Genomic DNA, 21,002 nt, shown 5'->3' on the forward strand with positions numbered 1-21,002 from the left:
TTAACTTTATGAATATTCCAAAAATGACTTTAACTCTATTAAATTTGACTCATATTAGTACTTCAAAGATCATTATTCCTTTTTATCCTAATATATTTGTTCTAATATGGTTCAAGAATAAGTGATATTTTAATTTTTGTTGTCATTATTATTATTTTCTAACCAGCTCTATGGAAATGGTAAAAAAAGGATAAGACTCTTTATATAAGTTATCAAATTTTAATCATTTTAATAAAAAAATGGTATTATCAAATTTTAATCATTTTAATAAAAAAATGGTATGAATTAGTTTTACACAATGTTTTTTTTAAGAAGTATAAAAAATAATTAAAAAAGTATAATTCGTTCGATTTTGTTCACTTTCTAAACTATAGAACCAATAATCTGTTCCGCTCCGTCATAACATACCCAAACAAAGGAATTAAACATTTATTCCGTTTCGTTCCATTCTATTATGTTCCATCAATCTAAACAAAGCCTTACTCTAAAACAAAACTATTGGATCTATGAAATTTTTATATTGAGGATAAATTAGTCCTATGTTTTAATTAGTCAAAATTAATAAAGGGATTTATTTGTTTGGGTATTATTTTTATACCAGAAAAATATGAATATTATTTTTTGGTTAGAGATCGAATTGAATTGCAAGCGGAAAAGTGTCCGTACAAAACGTGAGAGGTGGTGGGTGTTAATAGTAACCCATTTGAATATAGCAAGTGGGCTTTTGAGATTAGGGTTTTGGAATTGTATGCACATTTGAGCAGCTTCACCAACAACAACAACAGCATACCGGCGGCGAAGGAAGAGAGAACAGAGATCAATAATGGTTCACGTTGCGTTTTACCGAAACTATGGCAAAACTTTCAAGAAGCCACGTCGTCCTTATGAGAAGGAGCGTTTAGATGCTGAGTTGAAGCTCGTCGGAGAGTACGGTCTTCGCTGCAAGCGCGAGCTTTGGAGGGTTCAATATGCTCTTAGCCGTATCCGTAACAATGCTAGGACACTTTTGACACTGGATGAGAAGAACCCTCGTCGGATCTTTGAAGGTGAAGCACTTTTGAGGAGAATGTTCAAACATGGTCTTCTTGATGAAACACAGAACAAGCTCGATTATGTGTTGGCTCTCACTGTTGAGAATTTTCTTGAACGTCGTCTTCAGACTCTTGTGTTCAAATCTGGCATGGCTAAGTCTATTCATCATGCTAGGGTTCTTATCAGGCAGAGGCACATCAGGTATATTGCTGTTAATGATGAATTAATCTGATTTTTTATTGCTTGTTATTTTTAATCTATCTTTATACCCGTGCTGATCTATTTTTTAGTCTAATAATTTATTTGATTGAATGATCATGATTTGTCATTTGCCAATTATAATTGCTTTCGTTTTGGCGGCCTGTTTGGATATATAAGCCATAAGCTAATTTTCTTTATAGCAAAAGAGAAAATAACTTATAATAATTGTTTTTGTAATTGCTAGAAGTTGTTTTAATTTATAAGCTTTATCGAAAACTTATTTTCATAAGCTGTTTTCATACATTCTCCCAAACAGCGTGTCACATAACTTAACGTTGCCAAATATAAGATCAAATAAGCCAATCCAAACAGGCCCTGTCATTTTGAAAAACATTCTCACGTGCAAAGTATTTTTCTACTAAATGTTGTTGTGTGATGCAGATCTTAGTTAGATCATTGGTTGCATTGTTGTTTAGTTTGCACGCTATCTGTGTCTTGTGCTTATAAATGTATTATTTTGCAATGTCTATTGATCAATTGTTTGTATCCTCCTAGAGTTACAGGATTAGAAGTCTTTGCTTGTTTCCTTTAATTCAATACATGTTTTGCGTATACTATCATAACTGCCTGTAACTCTTTCTTTACTTGCATCTTTTGTAGTGGCTGTTAGGGTATCATTAATTTGCATCAATATATTCTATGTATCAAAAGAAGTAGATATCATTATGTTTGGGAATGGATGATAATGTCATTTTTGGTTTCATAGGGTTGGGAGGCAGGTGGTGAACATCCCATCCTTCATGGTGAGGGTTGATTCACAGAAGCACATTGACTTTTCACTCACAAGTCCTTTCGGCGGTGGTCTTCCTGGTCGTGTGAAGCGAAAGAACTTAAAGGCTGCAGCCAAGAAGGCTTCCGGTGGTGATGGTGATGAGGAGGATGAAGATTAAATTTATGATTTTCTTTTGCTTAGATCCTTGCTCTAGCCTTTTTATATCTGCCCTAGACTTTAGATTTTCTGTCATGCAAATGACTTTTACCATTTTCCCATCCCTGTTTATTGTGTGAGGAAATCTTTGCTCGAGACATGTTGTTTTTGATCTTTTCTTTTCTAAGTATTAAGTTTTGCTCCAATACATTTGATGATCTTTGTGATGATTGAACCTTTTACTTGATGCTCTGTGTAAGAGAATATTATTTAGCTGTTTGATATTGCTTGTTTTGATGGTATACCCGTGTATCCAACCGAAACTTTGATCCAACTATGCTTCATTGATTGAAGCATAGTTGATTTTGAATATTAGTTTGATTCTGTGTGTAAGAGAATAACAACAATAACAATAATAATAATAATAATATTTTGATTCTAAATTAAGGAAGGAAATATGTTTGATTCTAAATTCTAAAGTTGTAAAATTTGATTTTGAATCTTTCATTGATTGAGCCTGTGTTTTGGATTAATGGAGACTTTATCATTTTCATTTCTCAAGACATGTCATTGTGATTTTATAGACCTAGAAATTGGAGCCTCTCCGCAGACTCATCATCACAACATGATTTTTGCTAATAATGAAAGTGACTTATATCTGATTAGAAATCATGTTTGGATGCAAAAAACTTCGAGTTAGGGCTACAAGTTAGGATATATTCTTCGAGTCGGGGCAATAGGTTTAGGATATATTCTAGAGTCAAAAGCAATGCTGCCCAAATTTGAACCCACTTGGGTTGGCCTAGTGGTATTGACTTGGGATCAGGGAGTGTGCTTTTCCTTAAGGTTTGAGGTTCGATTATCTCTAGTGGTAATTTAGCTTCTTAAAAAAAAAAAAATGCTGCCCAAATTTGTAAATAATTTTTGTGTCGAAAATTAATGTTGCCTCCCACAAAATTTAGTCCAAACATGTACTTAGCTGAAGTTCTTTTTGAGAGTAGTTACTTAAATCGTAGAATTCTCATAAATGTGTCACCCCTCTTTTGAAGATTGATTGATCCTTTAGTAGTATAAATGATGAACTGTTAACACTGCAGCAAATTCCAGATGAGTTTATAACAAGATTTGGGAATGAACTCGACAATGTTGCTACCATTACCGTTCCCGATGGTCGTGAGTGGGATATGGAACTCAAGAAATGTGGCGGCCAAGTTTTCTTTTGCAACAATTGGCAACACTTTGCAGAATACTATTCCATCAGTTACGGTTGTTATTTAGATTTCAAGTATGAAGGAAATTCAAATTTCGTAGTTGTTATATATGATCCAACTTTTGTTGAGATTTCTTATCCATTCAAAACTTCAAGTACTAATGGAGATCAAAGCATAAAGGGTCCTAACTCTGATTCCAAAAGAGCAAATTGTGCTGTCGGTGAATTCAACCCAAAAAACCCTTATTTTCATTCAAAATCCATCAAGGGCATTTTTGCGGTGAGGATTTCACTTTCTAGTTTTTTGGTTTTTAAAGTTAATGTTTGAGTTATATACTTACGGTGTTGTTTGAATTGACTTCTCATTCATTCTGTAGTATGTTCCTTCTGGTTTTGCTAAAAAGTATTTGATGCTAATGGTTCCGTTCATGCTCCAAAACTATCAAGGAAAGTAGTGCGAAGTTTTTTTTTTTTGAATACAAAAGGAAACTCATCAATGCGAATAACGAGTGGATTCAGTAAATTTGCAAGGGAAAACAATCTATTAGAGGGAGTTACATATGTGTTTGAGCTGATCAAGAGGAAGCCTGTTGTTGTTGTGTTACAAGTTACTGCGTCTTGCACGGTAAAACGTTGTTTCACATTTGTTTATTCATCAATTCTAATTTCTTTCACAGTTTTTTCTTTTAATGTTTGAACTGTTGGTGAACTTAATGCATAAAGTGATAATAGTTATTGCTTATTGTAATGCAGCCTCCACAGGGAAGGTCTTCCCAGTCATTGACAGAAAAAGAAGTAAGGGAATCCGAACATTTTAAGATGGACATACTTCCCTCGCCCATTCATGACAAAGAGATAGTAAGTTTCCCTTTTTGTTTTGAGTTACTGTTATTCTTTGCTTTCTGTTAAATAGTAAAAAAAAATCCATGATGATAAGAATAAAAAAATTCACTGATGAGAAGAAAAGCATTGAAAATATTCAGCTTTGGATTAGTCTATGTCTCTGTGATATGGTTTGAAGTTAATTACTCGAAACTGTGACATTGGATTGTTGGAGACGAAAGGTCCAAATACAACCTCCAAGTTAGAACTGAAACTCGGGTAAAACAATTATACTTGAGAGCACTTAGACGTGTCCAAATCAAATTTAGGTGTCTAGAATCATTTTTTTTTATCTTGAAAAACTACTTCAAAACATCAAATTGGGGAAATCTCAAACGTGTTACCCTCCTTTTGAAGTTTGGTATTATAGTATAACCAATGTGCTGTTATCACTGCAGAGAATTTCAGATGAGTTTATAACAAGATTTGGGATAGAACTCAAGAATGTTGCTACAGTTACTGCTACTGATGGTCGTGATTGGAGAATGAGATTGAAGAAACACGGCAATGACATTTTCTTTTACAACGAATGGCAAGAGTTTGCAAAATACTATTCGTTAGGATGTGGTTGCTACCTATCTTTCAAATACGAAGGAAATTCAAAGTTTAGTGTTGTTATATTTGATGTAACTTCGGTTGAGATTTGCTATCCACTCAAAACTCCGAGTACTAATGGAGAAACAAATACACAATGTCCTACTCCTAGAAAAAGTTCAAGGGTTGAAACAATTGGCAGTCAAGTGATAAAGCTCAAAATCAGGTTTGGACATGCTTTTAAAAGTGCAGAGGTTGCTGCCAATGAATTCAATCCAAAAAACCCTTATTTTTGGCTTAAAGTAAATGTTGAGTTATTTATGTTGTCACTTAAATTGATCACTCATCTATTGTGCAGAATGTTACTGCTAAATTTGCTCAAAAGTATCTAATGCCAAATGTTCCAATCGCACTCCAAAATTCTCAAGGAAAGCATTGGAAAGTTCATTGTATACTCTATAATCCCAAATCATTCTCATAAAATCCCAAATCAAATGGATGAAGCATATGTTTGTTTGATCGTGGTGAACCCATGGTACTCAACTCACCAGGTCTAACTCATTGTTCTACAGCAGCCACTATTGTGTGTTGACACCCCTTTCAAATTCTTGTAAACCAATCCCCCTAATCTGTCTTCAGGACTTCATGAGCACCACCTTTCATTCATATTGCAGCAAAAATTTTATGGAATTGTAGCTCTTGAGATCAGCATTTGAAATATGTTTGGATGAATTTGAGATCAGCATTTGAGTAATGGTTACACTTCAGTATTCAGAAATATGAAATTGCCAAATGAAAGTGCAAATGGTTGTCTATTTTAAACTGATTTAATAACTTTTGATTCAAGTGTACCATATGCAAAAGAGCAATATTTGTTGTGAACCATACTCAACTTAATAGCCTGAAAACTTCCCCAAAGCAATTACAACATTCACAAATTTACTTCAATCATAATTTATTTCAGCACTTAGATTTTCTCTTTGGTTGGGGTTCAAAAGAGCACAAGCATCCATAAATATAGCAATGAAAAAAACAGAAAAAAGTGGTGAATGTAAATTATCCTATCAAGCACTGAGTTGAAGTTCAACTGGCATTTTCTTAATCAACTCAACCTCTGACAGATCATTGTCCATCGCAAATTTAGCAAATTTTCTCTCCATTCGCATTGCTAAACATCTAGAATACATTATTCATTATACATGCAATAAACTTATCATCGCTCAATGCGCCTTTTTAATAGTCATAAGTTTGAAGACAACTCCTAGTCCAACAATTCCTAAACCTGCTTATAGGATTCTAATCTTCTCTATTGTTTCATGATACAACAAACAGAAAATCCCATTACAGCAATCAAACACAGAAATACACAAGTGCATATTACTAATTTGTGCAATGCATGGAAATTATCAAATACCAAAACCACATGTAGCATGCAACGTCATGACTCATTATTTATAGTGGGGAGGCTAGATGTACATGAGTTGTTAATCGCAATAGTCAACCACATGAAACATCGTGACTTCTAGCACAGGAGGGTTCTCGATCAGCTCATACACGGATATACCATCAAAACATGCAATATCAAACTGCTAAATAATATTCTCTTACACACACCATCAAGTAAAAGGTTCAATTATAACAAAGATCATTTAAATGTATTGGAGCAAAACTTAATACTTGGAAAAGAAAAGATCAAAAACAACATGTCTCAAGCAAAGATTTCCTCACACAATAAACAGGGATGGGAAAACGGTAAAAGTCATTTGCATGATAGAAAATCTAAAGTCTAGGACAGATATAAAAAGGCTAGAGCAAGGATCTAAGAAAATGAAAATCATAATTTAATCTTCATCCTCCTCATCACCATCACCACCGGAAGCCTTCTTGGCTGCAGCCTTAAGGTTCTTACGCTTCACACGACCAGGAAGACCACCACCGAATGGACTTGTGAGTGAAAAGTCAATGTGCTTCTGTGAATCAACCCTTACCATGAAGGATGGGATGTTCACAACCTGCCTCCCAACCCTATGAAACCAAAAAATAACATTATCATCCATGCCCAGACATATTTGAACAAGACTAAATAGAAAGAGGGAAAAAAAAAAAACATCAGGTACCCATAAGCACATTCTCTCTATTTCTCTTCATTTCATTCACACCAACTAGTTTTAGGTGTAAAAATGATATAAAATTACACATTTAAAAAATTAGTGACATTTGAGTATTTTAATTAATCAGAAAAACCATAGTTGAGGAGCCCTCCATTACTTGAACAATGCAGTCATACAAAGAATATATTGATAAAATTTAAGCTACGCGGGAAATGCAGTACCATTAGATATCAGAACATCAAAAGTTAAAAGTTAAAAGCAGATATGGGGTAAGAGCCACAAAACATGTATTGAATCAAAGGGAACAAGCAAAGACTTGTTAAGCCCCTATGCTCCTACTAGATAAGATTACCTGTTTTTCCATCAATAGACGAATACAAACAATAAATCACTAGACATTGCTAGTTAATAAATTAATATGTGCACAACAAACACAACATTGGTAGAGACAATCAATGATCTAAACATAAACTATATCATACAAAAACATTAAGTAACACACAAGCAGAAGAATAAGCTAATCTTTTCAGAAAACACTAGCACGTGAGAGTGTTTTTCAAAATGATACAGGTTCTGCTTGAGCTTATCTATTGGCATAAGTTTTATGACTATTTATTAAAACAGCTTATTTTCACACGATCTTCACTACAGCTTAAGAAGACAGCTTATGCAAGCTTGTATATAAACTGAAAATGACAAATCTAAAATATTCTTTCAAATAAATTACCAGATGAGCATAGACATAAAAAAATCAACAAGACAGATTAACTTCGATAAAAAATATAATCAGATTAATTCAATATTAACATAAAAAAATGAATATACCTGATGTGCCTCTGCCTGATTAGAACCCTAGCATGGTGAATAGACTTAGCCATGCCAGATTTGAACACAAGAGTCTGAAGACGACGTTCAAGAAAATTCTCAACAGTGAGAGCCAACACATAATCGAGCTTGTTCTGTGTTTCATCAAGAAGACCATGTTTGAACATTCTCCTCAAAAGTGCTTCACCTTCAAAGATCCGACGAGGGTTCTTCTCATCCAGTGTCAAAAGTGTCCTAGCATTGTTACGGATACGGCTAAGAGCATATTGAACCCTCCAAAGCTCGCGCTTGCAGCGAAGACCGTACTCTCCGACGAGCTTCAACTCAGCATCCAAACGTTCCTTCTCATATGGACGACGTGGCTTCTTGAAAGTTTTGCCATAGTTACGGTAAAACGCAACGTGAACCATGTTTGCTCACCGCCGGTATGCCTCCGCCCCTAATAGGTTTTTGATGAAGTGAAAGAAGAAGAATATGGTAAAATGTGCATTTTATGGTTTTCAAAACCCTAATTTATTGTGGGTTGGGCTTTACATTTTAACAAACCCCGGTTTTTATATTTTCAAATCGTATACTATTAGCACCCCTCCCACCTTCTTGATGATTCATTATAAAAAAATATAATGAAAAAGAAGAAGAAAGGATGGGAGTAATTTTTTTGGTACAAACGGAAAGAGAAGAGGAGACGTAGAAGCAAGGAGAAAAAGGGTAATAAAACAATATAGTTGATGAATGAATAAAACAATTGTGGTATTTTTTCATCAAAAAACAATTGTATTTGATACATATAGTTAAACCTTCGGTTGATACTAGTTGTAATACGGGTTAATCATCAATGTTATGTTAGTGGTTTCCCATGACCATGCATAAGTATTTAAAAAAAAATTGTAGACTTTGAAAATTTAATTTGAATTTATAATAGATTTAATTGATTAAATAAATTAAATTAATTAAGCGATTAAATTTTTAAAGTTATTCAATAATTCTAAACGATGAAAGTGAAACATGTGGGAATCAAATAAAAATAGATATCTTTTTTGATTCAAATTTTGTAATATCCTCATAAAATCCCGAATCAAATGGATGAAGCATATGTTTAACTCATTGTTCTACAGTAGCCACTATTGTGTGTTGACACCCCTTTCAAACTCTTGTAAACCAATCCCCCTAACCTGTCTTCAGGACTTCATGAGCACCACCTTTCATTCATATTGCACCAAAAATTTATGGAATTGTAGCTCTTGAGATCAGCATTTGAAATATGTTTGGATGAATTTGAGATCAGCATTTGAGTAATGGTTACACTTCAGTATTCAGAAATATGAAATTGCCAAATGAAAGTGCAAATGGTTGTCTATTTTAAACTGATTTAATAACTTTTGATTCAAGTGTACCATATGCAAAAGAGCAATATTTGTTGTGAACCATACTCAACTTAATAGCCTGAAAACTTCCCCAAAGCAATTACAACATTCACAAATTTACTTCAATCATAATTTATTTCAGCACTTAGATTTTCTCTTTGGTTGGGGTTCAAAAGAGCACAAGCATCCATAAATATAGCAATGAAAAAAACAGAAAAAAGTGGTGAATGTAAATTATCCAATATCAAGCACTGAGTTGAAGTTCAACTGGCATTTTCTTAATCAACTCAACCTCTGACAGATCATTGTCCATCGCAAATTTTCTCTCCATTTGCATTGCTAAACATCTAGAATCATTATTAACAGTCATTTAAGTTTGAAGACAACTCCTAGTCCAACAATTCCTAAACCTGCTTATAGGATTCTAATCTTCTCTATTGTTTCATGATCCAACAAACAGAAAATCCCATTACAGCAATCAAACACAGAATACACAAGTGCATATTACTAATTTGTGCAATGCATGGAAATTATCAAATACCAAAACCACATGTAGCATGCAACGTCATGACTCATTATTTATAGTGGGGAGGCTAGATGTACATGAGTTGTTAATCCCAATAGTCAACCACACAAAACATCGTGACTTCTAGCACAGGAGGGTTCTCCTCGATCAGCTCATACACACAACAGTCACCATATGATAGATCGTTCTCCCTTATGAATTGACTAAATCCCTGTGTTATTTGCATGGCTGGTGACTTTGCTTTACGCGTTGATGATCTGGCATTATGCTCTATGCCAAAAACTTTCCACTCCTCTCTATGAGAATTTAGGAGCTTTATAGGAGCATTTGGCTTCAGATATTCTGAAGCAAATATAGAAGGAACATACTGCACAATGAAGGAAAGATCAATTTCAATGACAACAAAAATAACTCAACGCTTACTTTAAACCAAAAACTATAAAGAGAAATTCTCACCGCATGTCTTCCCTTGGTGATTTTTGAACGAAAATGAGGGTTTTTCGGGTTGAATGCATTGGCAGCATCCTCTGCCCTTTTATAAGCATAATTAGACATGCTTTTGACCTTTTTCCCTGGACTCTCACTTGTTTCAACCTTGGACCTTTTCATAGGCCTAGGACACTCGGTGTTTGTTTCTCCACTAGTACTTGGAGTTTTTAATGGATAGCAAATTTCAACAGAAGTTGCATCAAATATAATAACGCTAAAATTTGAATTCCCTTCGTATCTGAAAGACAGGAAGCAACCGTATCTTAAAGAATAGTATTCTGCAAACTGTTGCCATTCCTTGTTGCAAAAGTAAACATCCTCGCCACATTTCTTCAAGTCCATTTCCCAATCACAACCATCGGGAACAGTAACTGTAGCAACATTCTCGAGTTCATTCCCAAACATTGTTATAAAGTTTTCTGGAATTCTCTGCAGTTATCATCACTTGTTTAATTGATTATAAAATAACTCATCAGTTATACTATTAGAAAGAGAGAAGAGAATTTTACAATTTCTTTGTCATAAATGGGTGAGGGAAGTATAGCTTTTTTAAAATGTATGGATTCCCTAACTTCCTTCTCCGCCTGCAATTCAATAAGTGATAAGTGTTAACGCTTCTCACATTCAGAACACCAATTCGCATTACAAACAAAGAATAATGAACTTGTATGTGGCGTGACGTGTGAGTGGTTCATGTTGCGGAAGAACACATGTACACTCTCAGACTTAGAGTATTTGAAACTAAATAATGAGAAAGAATTAATACAAGTTTTATTCACTGCTAATGCACGGCTTTTGTTACTAAATACACTTGGCCCGTGTTGTTCATTGATGGTCGCTATTAGTAACTAAAAAACCTAACAACCAACCAAACTACCTATAATATGAATTACAATACATCAGTTCAGATTTTAGAAGGAAAAAGTGTTAAAATGAAAATAGAATTGATGAACAAACGAACGTGAAACAACTTTTTACCATGTGAGACGCTGTAACTTGTATCACAACAACAGGCTTCTTCTTGATCAGCTTAAAGCGACAAATAACTCCATCTAATAACTTGTTTTCCCTAAGAAATCTACGGATTCCAATAGTTATTCGCATTGCTGGTTTTCCTGGTCTATCCAATGCACCAGAAACTTCCCACTGCTTTTTTTGAGAATTTTGGAGCATGAACGGAACATTTGGCTTCAGATGCTCCTTAGCAAATTCACCAGGAACATACTACACAATGGAGAAGCAGTCAATTTAATCCGCAACAAAAATGTAACTCAAACATTTACTTCAAAACCAAATACTATGAAGTAAAATTCTTACTGCGTAGTTGTTCTGGACTTTGGAACAAAAAGAAGTGTTTTTTGGGTTGATTCCATTGGCAGCATCCTTTGATCTTTCGGAAGCAGAGCTCGGACAGTTTATGTTTGCTTCTCCATTAGTCCTCCGAGTTTGGAATGGATAAGAAATCTCAACAGAAGTTGTATCGTATATAACAACATTGAACTTTGAATTCCCTTCGTATTTGAAATCTAAATAACAACCATAATAAATAGAATAGTATTCTGCAAATTGCTGCCAATTGTTGCAAAAGAAAATTTGGCCGCCACATTTCTTGAGTTCCATATCCCACTCAAGAGCATCGGGAACGGTAATGGTAGCAACATTGTCGAGTTCATTCCCAAATCTTGTTATAAACTCATCTGGAATTCTCTGCAGTGATAAACAACTTATCTGTTACACTATAGACCACTAAACTTCAAAGTTTATGATATTTTCACAATTGATTTAAATAATTAATCTCATAAAGAGTTTCAGGTAAATTCTAAATTGAAACTATAAGATTTAAAATTTTGTAACTCCAACTATAATTTATAGCCTAAAATATATTGTTGAATTCATTAATTTATACAACCTTAGAATGAAAGACACACTAACTAAACAAGCACATTTGATCATTATTATATCCTCAAAGTTTCAAGTAGAAAAATAATGATGCATAGTAACTCATATATAATATCAAAAAGAGAGAGAGAGAGATACTATCTCTTTTGTATGATCAGGAGGAGGAAGTATGGCTTTCATAAAATGCTTTGAATCTTTCTCCGCCGCCGCCGCCGGTGACGTTGACGGAACACGTCTTCTCGGGCGAGGCTTCATTGTTTCTTTGTTGCATATGTGATATACTGGAAGGGAAATGTGTTCAAAGTTTAATAAGTAAGTTTTCAGTTTAAGTGATATATTATGTAATTAAAATTAAACTCATCACAGTGATGTGAGGAGACACTGATGTCGATGTGATTTTCAGAAGAAAGACACCACACGATAAGGCAATTATATGTTTTTTTTTTATGAATGACGTAAGGTATCACCTGCTGCGTATCTTGCACCAATACTTGACAAATATTTTCAGTTACGTATTAGAAGAATATCCGATAATTATCCTACACATATATCTGCCCCGGTATTTTTCAATTAATGTCAACTAAAATTATTTAACTCTTGAGTATTGATGTGTTCTTTTTTGGATAAAATGCTTCTTTTTTTGATCGATAAAGTATACTACGGATGGATATAGTATAGCACTCATGTTGCTCTTTTTGAGATATATTATGTATGTAATTGACTAATAATCACTCTCTTAATCGTCAATATTATTTATATTTACGTTGATGTGGTACGAGCCTATGACTAATTTCTTTTGTTTGTTAATATATTTGTATATTAAAAAAATGGTTATAATTATATTGTACATTTAATTATATAATTTTTTTTATTAACGTATCTCAGTCGTATCATATATTGATTTTTGAAATTTTTCCGTATCGACGTACTGATGCAGTATCATATTTGTATCGTATCTCATATCCGAGCTTCATAGAAGCTACTCAACTCATAAAAAGATTGAAAATTATGTCAGAATATTTTTAAATATATCTAACGGACATATAATCACTTTTAATGAAAATGTTAACAATCAAATTGTTTGAGATTAATAAGATATTTTGTTATATCTTGTCAAAATTTATACTTTTGGATGACTCAAAATTGATTCTAGAGGTAGAGAATTGATTTTGTAATGTTTGGTTTCTTTGTAGAATTGATTTTATTTTCATATTTGATTTTACTTAAAGTTAGAGATTGTGGCTTCTAATTTTAGAATTAATTTTTATACTAAAGTTTATTGTTACAAAATCAATTCAATTTTACAAAATCAATTTATTCATAAAAACAAATTTTCTCACTACATAAACAAACATACACTAAATTGAATTTTAGTATATTTTTAAGGGGTTAATTAAGTAAATTGTTGCTATAAATATCTAAAGTTTTGTTTTTAGTCCCGACAAAATAAAATAAAATCAGACTCTTTAGTCCTTGTAACATGTTTGTTTGGCTTTTTAAGGACTAAAATTGGCTACGGAAATTTTTTGCAAGGATTAAAATTGTTAATAAATATTTTTATAAGGACTAAAAATGCTAGCAGAAAAGATTATAAGGACTAAAAAGTATGATTTTTATTTGTAGAGATTAAAAACAAAAATATAGATATTTATAGGAATCATTTGCTTAATTAACCATACTTCCAAAGTAGCTTTTCGGATCATAAAAGTGTCTGACCAAATTACCATGCCCCAATTTTATCACAGTAATTCATGGAATCGAGAAAATTTTTTATCTCTAGGATGTTGTACTTGTTCCACATCCAGGTGGAGAACTGAAAATTGGTTACTAGATGAATTCTCAAAACAATATTTCATTTTTCTCATTAGCCAAATTAATTACTATTTAAGGAATGCTAAAGACACTCTCTTTTCAACACTCTCTTCAACACTCATTCTCTTATTGGATAAACCAATATATGACCCACCACTTTAAATGGAGTCCCTTTCCAAAGTGTGAGACCCATCATATTTTAAATCAATTAAAAAGTGAGTGTTGAAGAGAGTGTTGCTAACACTCTTCTTACTTTCGTGATTCACCTATCCATTTCTGCTCAAGCATGTTGAATCATACAATCAAATTGAAAGTTTCAAGTATCTTATGGGATTGGAAATTACAAAGTCCAACAAAAGTACATCATATTACTATTTGAAGATAGAGAAAGTCTTAGATGGAGACAACCCCAAATTAAAATAATTTGGACACTGTTGGGTATTTGAGTATTGACTTCATTGTTGCTAAAACAAATACTCATGTATGATGTTGGATACGATGTTCCAACATCTTGGCACGGTTCAGTGTGTCTTGTTTGTGGCTTGGTTTTCGCGAACTTTATCTTTTTAAGGAAACCCCGACTTATTTCTTGTTCACCAAGTAACATATTTTTGTCCAAAATCAGCTGGGTGATTTATTTCTAAAATATAGCAATATTTTAGGACTCATTGGCGGTGTGTTTGACGGTTCCTAAAGATGTTCCTACTTTTTAGGAGTTGCTATATTTGTTACTATTTTGTTATGTGAGATCATTGAAGATTCTATGAAGATTTTATTCACGTGACTTGTGGTCCAAGAGACTTGTGTTTCCAGAAGAAATATATTTTTCAGATGGATATTTTTATTTGTGAAATATATTTTCAAAAGAGATTTTGGAAGATATATTTTTGAAAAATATTTGTTTCAATATATTTCTGAAAAAGAATATTTGATATAAATATATGTTTAGCCTATGACGAAAAAGCCCATGCTGCTGAATGGTTATATAAGGAAGACTCAAACCCTAGTTTTATTCACCAATTCATTGTTATTGAATTGAGTCTTTTAGGGTTTCATTGTTAAGCCTTGAGCTTTATTTTGTGAGCCTCTCTTTGTGTCATATTGATGCACTGAGCAGGTCTTGTAGTTGAGTTGTATCAAAACCATCATTTTATATAAGAGAATAGATTTTAGGGTTTTGAGTCGTGTTTTTGCATGTTTTTCTCTTATATCGTTTTGATGCAAGTCTAAGACTGTTTGTTAATGACTATTTATTGAGTTGTAACTCGTGTGCTACCCCAAAGCTTTGAAGCAAGGTAATAGTTTGTGTTTGAAGGTAACTTCAATATTTTGAGTTGTAATCGTAAAATCACAGGGGCTGTGATTGATTGAGGGAAGTGAGATGAGATCTCATATCTAGAAGTTCCTAGGTTGAAGTCAATACGGGTAGGTTCTAGGTCTAGGGTTGTAAACGAGGATGGGTTAACAAACCTTCCGTGGCTTTTACTTTTATGTGCCTTTTACTTTTTTGTCCTTTATATTTTCCTTAATGTGAATGTTTTCTGCTAGCTCGATGTTGAAATATCTTACTCAACATACTGTTTGTGTCTGATGTTGAAACATTGTATAAAACATCAGGAAGCTAACTCGTCAGAATTCCAGACACACTCACAAAACATAGAAAAATTTAAATGAGAATAAAATTAAATGATATTAATTGATGTGACTGATTTATTTTTATTTTTATTTTTCCATCTTATATGAATGTGTCTAAATCTTTTTGATTTGAGGTTGTGACTATATTAGACTTTCTCTTGAAAACAATGCTTTTATCTCCATTTAATCATTGTCACTATCCAAATATGCTTTTATCTATAGATCCTAAACTATTTGGCATGTTGATTTAACTCATTCTTTTTAAGACTGATATCATATTTGTTGTCAACAAACTCAGCCATTCCATTTAGATGCCATTTTATAGTAGCTAAGTTCTACACAAGAGCAGGGAATTCTTTTCCATGCTCACTCTTCCACTAAACTCACAACCTATGTATACCAATCAGGCCAAATGTAGTAGCTCTAGCTCAAGCTTTAACAGAGGCAGAATGTAGGTCAATTGCTTGTCTCACAAGTGAACTTCTCTTGATCCAACCACTTAATTTATCTTTGAAATTCAATTGCCTCCCACTATATGGTGATCTATTATGATATGTTAGCAATTTCGATAGAATACATGATATAGCATACAATGAAATATCTAAAACATATTTGATAATGATTGCAACTTCATCAAGCAACATGCAATATTATCAGTAGAGGTAAGCAACATGTCAAATATCATATTTTGTAACAATCATCTAAGTCCAACAATTTCTCAAGCTTCTCGTAGGGTTCTAATTTTCTGCACTATCCAAAAAGAAAAAACATCCCAATAAAGCAAAATGAAACATAGAATACACATGTGCCTATTACTAGTTGGTGCGATCCATGTAAATATCAAATACCAAAACAACCTGAAACATCATGTCTCATTCATCATCAAAGTGGAGAGGATCGATAAGTTATTAAACGTAATAGTCAATCACACGAAACATTGTGACTTTTAGCACATCCGGCGTCTTATTGATCAGCTCGAACACACAATAATCTCCATGAGACAGATTGTTGCCCCTTAGAAATATAGGAAATCCCCTTGATATTATCATTGCTGTTGATGATGATTTGGCATCATGCATTGCACATGAAACTTCCCACTGCTTTCCGTGAGAATTTTGGAGCTTTATAGGAACATTTGGATTCAGATGCTTTGAAGCAAAATCAGCATTAACATACTGCACATTAAATGAGATATTAATTAAAGTGGCAACATAAATAAATAACTCAACATTTGCTTTAAAGTAAAATCCTCACCACATAATTTCCCTTAAGAATTTTGGAACAAAAATAAGGGTTTTTTGGATTAAATTCTTTGGCAGCTTCCTCTGCTCTTTTAGAAGCATGATTGTCACTTGTTTCAACCTTGGACCTTTTCCTAGGACTATGAAACTTTGTTTTTGTTTCTCCATTTGTACTTTGAGTTTTGAATGGATAGCAAATCTCAATAGAAGTTGCATCAAATATAAAGACACTAAACTTTGAATCCCCTTCATATTTGAAACACAGGAAGGAACCATACCCTATAGAATAGTATTCTGCAAACTGTTGCCATTTGTTGCAAAAGTAAACGTCATTGCCGCATTTCTTCAGTTTCATTTCCCAATCACAACCATCGGGAACAGTAATTGTAGCAACATTCTTGAGTTCATTCCCAAATCTTTTTATAAATTCATCTGGAATTCTCTACAGTGATAACAGTTCATCCGTTATAGTATAGGACCAAATTTTAGAGCAGGGCTGACACATTTGAGATTTACATAATTGGTTTGCTTCTATTTCTCCTAGTTTCACTTTTCTTCAATTTGTTCAAAATCAATTTTTGTCGCCATTGAACCAAACGAAGATAAGTAGACTTAGTAGAAAAAAGAAGGATAAACCTTAAACAGAATGGATCATACCAAATGTCAAAATTAAATCGAATCATGTAAAAGAGTCACAAAGCATTTCAAATAGATTCCCTAAACAATCGTAAAGAGACTTTCGAGGAAGCACAATTTATCATTTTATAACTAATATTATAAGATAATATTACATGCATATGTAAAAGCACAAAACAAGCTACCCACAATTCACAAATTAAACGTCACGGTTTCTAGTCATCACCTTGAAACCACTGAGACAAAGACAAAGACAAACCCAAAAAGATTAAATATTTTTCATGCTTTTTTTCTTACAAGGGATTTTTTTTATTACAACCATTGAAGTATTTAGCAGAAGCATAATACAAAGAATGAATTATTTGAAGTTGAGATTTAAAGTTTTCTACTACAAACATGAATTTTAGTCTTGAATTGACTCTTAAGGGAATGTAATGAAACATAAGTCTCTTCTGATTCAACTATGGGAATGAAATCAAACATAAGTTAATGTAGTTTGTAGAGACAAAAACTCCAAATTCTAGCTTCATGTTAAAAACACATGAACAAATGTCAAAATCAATTTCACATCTCCAAAATCAATTTTGCCTTATCCAAAAGTGAAACCAAACATACACTAAACTAACTTAAGAAAAGATTAAAAATCAATTTTTACAACCTTAGAATGAAAGAAACAATAAACAGAACAAGTGATCAACATGACAAAGAGACTTTCAGCACATTTAATGATTTTATAAAATTAATAATAACATTTGATTGACATGCATGCATGCATAATAGTACAAAACAAGCCAGAAAAAAGCACTAGTATTTGAGACATAAACATATATAGGCAGAAAAACAACTCAAAAGAAAGAGACAAAAATAAACATACTAATTTAGTGTCATGAATGGCTGAGGGAAGGATGGCTTTCATAAAATGTTTAGAATCCTTCTCCGCCACCGGTGGCCGGACAGAGCTTCTCCGGCGAGCCTGCATATTGTTGCAATTTTGTAAAAAGTGTTCAAAGTTTACTTCATATTCTAAATATATGTTATTTATTTTTGAGTTAAATATCTTTTGATCATGTAAATATACCAATTTTTTATTTTAATGAACTTTTAGTCCCTCAAAACTTTTCATCTTCATTTTTTGACGTTCATTTTAAGTAAACTCATATATAGAATTCACATTTTTGAATGAATTTTTTGCAGAAAAATTTATAATATTATAATATTCTCTCCAAAAGAATAATTTTTTTTTAATAAAATATGATTTTTTATATTTTTTAGGCTTAATTATTAAAATTGACCTTGTAATATATGCGAAATCGAAAAACGATCCTGTAAAATAAAAAACACATATTATAACCCTGTAATTTGGGATTCTTATTATTTTTTTACCATAAAATATAGTTGAAGTCCAAAAAATTCTTGGAGGTTGAATTTTTTCATAGTTTTTTTCAAACATGTTTAGTACGTTAAAACATGACTTTACACAAAAATTTAAATTTTTTCAACTAAGGACGAATTGATTATGAATTTTTAATGTGTCAAAAACACAAAAAACAAAATAATGATAACTCCAACCTAAAATCAAATTTTGAGCTCATTGTTTGACAAAGACATCTATAGAAATACATAAAAAGGATCTGCAAAAATTTGTAGCATTTCAAAAATGTTTCCATATTTTTTATTTTTCAACCAAAACGTGCGAAATTGCAATTTTGATCCGAGTGCATACTCATGGGTCAAATTTTGTTCTCTAATTTTGTAGGCATGGTTATAACATCACAAGAAACTTCACCTTTAAATTTTGGAGATTTTAAACGAGACAAAAATTAATTCTGAATTGTTTAATAAATTCATCCTTAGTCGGAAAAATCTATTTTTTCGTGTAACACCGTGTTTTAACATCCTAAAGATGACTTTTCTTTTTAAAAAAAAAAAAACATCCTAAAGATGGTTGGAAAAAAAATCATGAAAAAATTCAATCTCTAGATAACTTTTTTGGACCACGAGTTTCTTATAGAGTCAAAAATAAGAAGAATTTCAAATTGCAAGGTTAAAATATCTATTTTTTATTTTACAATGTCATTTTTCAGACATCACGTATTTTACAGAGTCAATTTAAACAATTAACCCTATTTTTTAAGATTAATTTCATATTTAACTAAAAAATTCTAATTTATTTTAGGAAAGAATGATCGAAAGTGGTGATTAAAAATTTAATATATATTAAAAATCGAAGAAATTTTTTCAAAGGCCTAAAACAAAATGTTAATATATTTATGCAGCTTGAAAATATATTTAACCTTTTATTTATTATATATAAAGAATAAAGAAAAATCAACTAGTATAATGTGATAGTGACGGGACGAGACCTGCAAAGGCAAAGACACAAACTGACAAAAATAAGATTTTCTCTTCTTCTATTTTTGACATGATCTTTCGATTATGATTGATCTAATGAAAAATAAATTAAAAAAAAATAAGAAGAAAGGAGAGGAGAGGAGTATAAAAACGAGGGAAGAAGAAAAAAAAGATTTTAAGAAACGAAAAACGTGACCTTTTATTTTGTCTAACAATAAAATTGAGTGTCACGTTTTTTTTGTTGGACTTTTTCTTATAACATTCATTCATTTTATAATGGAAAGTGAAATGGTAATGGTTGGAGTTCGAACATCAGACACTCTACTTTTTCACAATTAAAATAAACGTGTTACTTGATAATAAAAAAGAAAGTAATTTTATAAAAAAAAAAAAAAGACATTTCAATTATAGACGAGGTTTGATTAGGACATGACTCACGATGAATTATTGTTTAAATTTAATTGAAAGAGATATCAATATTTAATTCTAATACATTTAAGAAATCTGTATATACCAAACTTTCCAATTCTATAGATAGATAACATGCTCTCGAAGTTAGTCTCTATGAACCCAAATTATATCATTAAGGGTGTATTTGGATGGAGGGTTTAGGAGGGGAGGTTTAGTTTTCATTTTTAAATTACGGACATTATGAAATGTTTTTTAAAAAGTTAACATATTAACATAATAAACAATCTTATAACACTTCAATCATACTTGATTTATTTTAGAAAAACATGTTACATAGTCCGTAATTTAAAAAAGAAAAGTAAATTCTCCCCTCCCTTCTCCTCCTAAACCCTCCATCCAAACAGACCCTAAATGGTATAATCGAAGGAATTAGGAATGGTGAAATTGGTTATGGATGAATTTTCAAAGTACATATTTTAAAGTTGAAGGTCGCTTTAGTACACATAAAACCAAACTTTTAGTCAACATTTTTTTTAATGATAAATGTTGTGATTATAGATTCTCTGTTATAACTTGCTCATCTTACTAATTTTTTTATGTAGATTGCATCATTATAGCTAGTCTTAATCCATTGGTGATGAAGGCAACAAATTAAACATGTTGAATTATATAATCATATTGAAAATCTCAAGGATCCTGTGGGATTCTAAATTGCAAAGTTAAACAAAAGTACATTCTATCACTGTTGGAAGACAATGATTTTATTCTAGTTAATCATCGTCTCAATCCAAAGATCCTTATTTAGACTCCATGGCAGTGGAACCGACCGTCCATAGAACATAAATCCTAAATATTTTGAGGATGCATACCGGTATAAGAGCCATTGACCGTCACAAGAATGCAGTTCGGTTGGT

General features: G+C 32.3%; 4 protein-coding genes across 4 annotated transcripts; 1 reads left to right on the forward strand and 3 right to left on the reverse strand.

Annotated features, from left to right (window-relative positions):
- Positions 1 to 737: 737 nt before the first annotated feature.
- Positions 738 to 2,451, forward strand: LOC11419392 (40S ribosomal protein S9-2). The gene is made up of 2 exons (XM_003597978.4): positions 738 to 1,233; positions 2,000 to 2,451. Exons 1-2 carry the CDS (start codon positions 824 to 826, stop codon positions 2,181 to 2,183), a joined length of 594 nt encoding a protein of 197 aa, XP_003598026.1. The 5' UTR covers positions 738 to 823; the 3' UTR covers positions 2,184 to 2,451.
- A 3,897-nt stretch (positions 2,452 to 6,348) lies between these two features.
- On the reverse strand, positions 6,349 to 8,204 carry LOC11405349 (40S ribosomal protein S9-2). Its single transcript, XM_003597980.3, has 2 exons — positions 7,724 to 8,204; positions 6,349 to 6,812 (listed from the first exon to the last, which is right to left on the reverse strand). The coding sequence occupies exons 1-2, from the start codon at positions 8,131 to 8,133 to the stop codon at positions 6,629 to 6,631; spliced, it is 594 nt and encodes a 197-aa protein (XP_003598028.1). The 5' UTR covers positions 8,134 to 8,204; the 3' UTR covers positions 6,349 to 6,628.
- Positions 8,205 to 9,440: 1,236 nt separating this feature from the next.
- On the reverse strand, positions 9,441 to 12,392 carry LOC11405350 (B3 domain-containing protein REM8). The gene is made up of 6 exons (XM_003597981.4): positions 12,140 to 12,392; positions 11,420 to 11,809; positions 11,081 to 11,326; positions 10,612 to 10,686; positions 10,070 to 10,531; positions 9,441 to 9,980 (listed from the first exon to the last, which is right to left on the reverse strand). Exons 1-6 carry the CDS (start codon positions 12,254 to 12,256, stop codon positions 9,699 to 9,701), a joined length of 1,572 nt encoding a protein of 523 aa, XP_003598029.2. The 5' UTR covers positions 12,257 to 12,392; the 3' UTR covers positions 9,441 to 9,698.
- A 3,964-nt stretch (positions 12,393 to 16,356) lies between these two features.
- LOC120579736 (B3 domain-containing transcription factor VRN1) lies at positions 16,357 to 20,972 on the reverse strand. The gene is made up of 3 exons (XM_039832436.1): positions 20,958 to 20,972; positions 16,703 to 17,131; positions 16,357 to 16,623 (listed from the first exon to the last, which is right to left on the reverse strand). The coding sequence occupies exons 1-3, from the start codon at positions 20,970 to 20,972 to the stop codon at positions 16,357 to 16,359; spliced, it is 711 nt and encodes a 236-aa protein (XP_039688370.1).
- Between the last annotated feature and the right edge of the window lie 30 nt (positions 20,973 to 21,002).

This window comes from Medicago truncatula, chromosome 3, assembly GCF_003473485.1.
Source record: "Medicago truncatula cultivar Jemalong A17 chromosome 3, MtrunA17r5.0-ANR, whole genome shotgun sequence".
In the NCBI taxonomy this organism is placed as follows: domain Eukaryota; kingdom Viridiplantae; phylum Streptophyta; class Magnoliopsida; order Fabales; family Fabaceae; genus Medicago; species Medicago truncatula.

Bases quoted from the DNA above. Each gene is read 5' to 3' on its own strand.
- LOC11419392 (XM_003597978.4), top strand. From the start codon at position 824: ATGGTTCACGTTGCGTTTTACCGAAACTATGGCAAAACTTTCAAGAAG. The intron at 1,234-1,999 runs GTATATTGCTGT...TTGGTTTCATAG, and splicing joins ATCAGGCAGAGGCACATCAG to GGTTGGGAGGCAGGTGGTGA.
- LOC11405349 (XM_003597980.3), bottom strand. From the start codon at position 8,133: ATGGTTCACGTTGCGTTTTACCGTAACTATGGCAAAACTTTCAAGAAG. The intron at 6,813-7,723 runs GTATATTCATTT...TTGGTTTCATAG, and splicing joins ATCAGGCAGAGGCACATCAG to GGTTGGGAGGCAGGTTGTGA.
- LOC11405350 (XM_003597981.4), bottom strand. From the start codon at position 12,256: ATGAAGCCTCGCCCGAGAAGACGTGTTCCGTCAACGTCACCGGCGGCG. The intron at 11,327-11,419 runs GTAAGAATTTTA...TCCATTGTGTAG, and splicing joins AAGTCCAGAACAACTACGCA to TATGTTCCTGGTGAATTTGC. The intron at 10,532-10,611 runs GTAAAATTCTCT...TGATAACTGCAG, and splicing joins CCATTTATGACAAAGAAATT to AGAATTCCAGAAAACTTTAT.
- LOC120579736 (XM_039832436.1), bottom strand. The intron at 16,624-16,702 runs GTGAGGATTTTA...TTTAATGTGCAG, and splicing joins TTCTTAAGGGAAATTATGTG to TATGTTAATGCTGATTTTGC.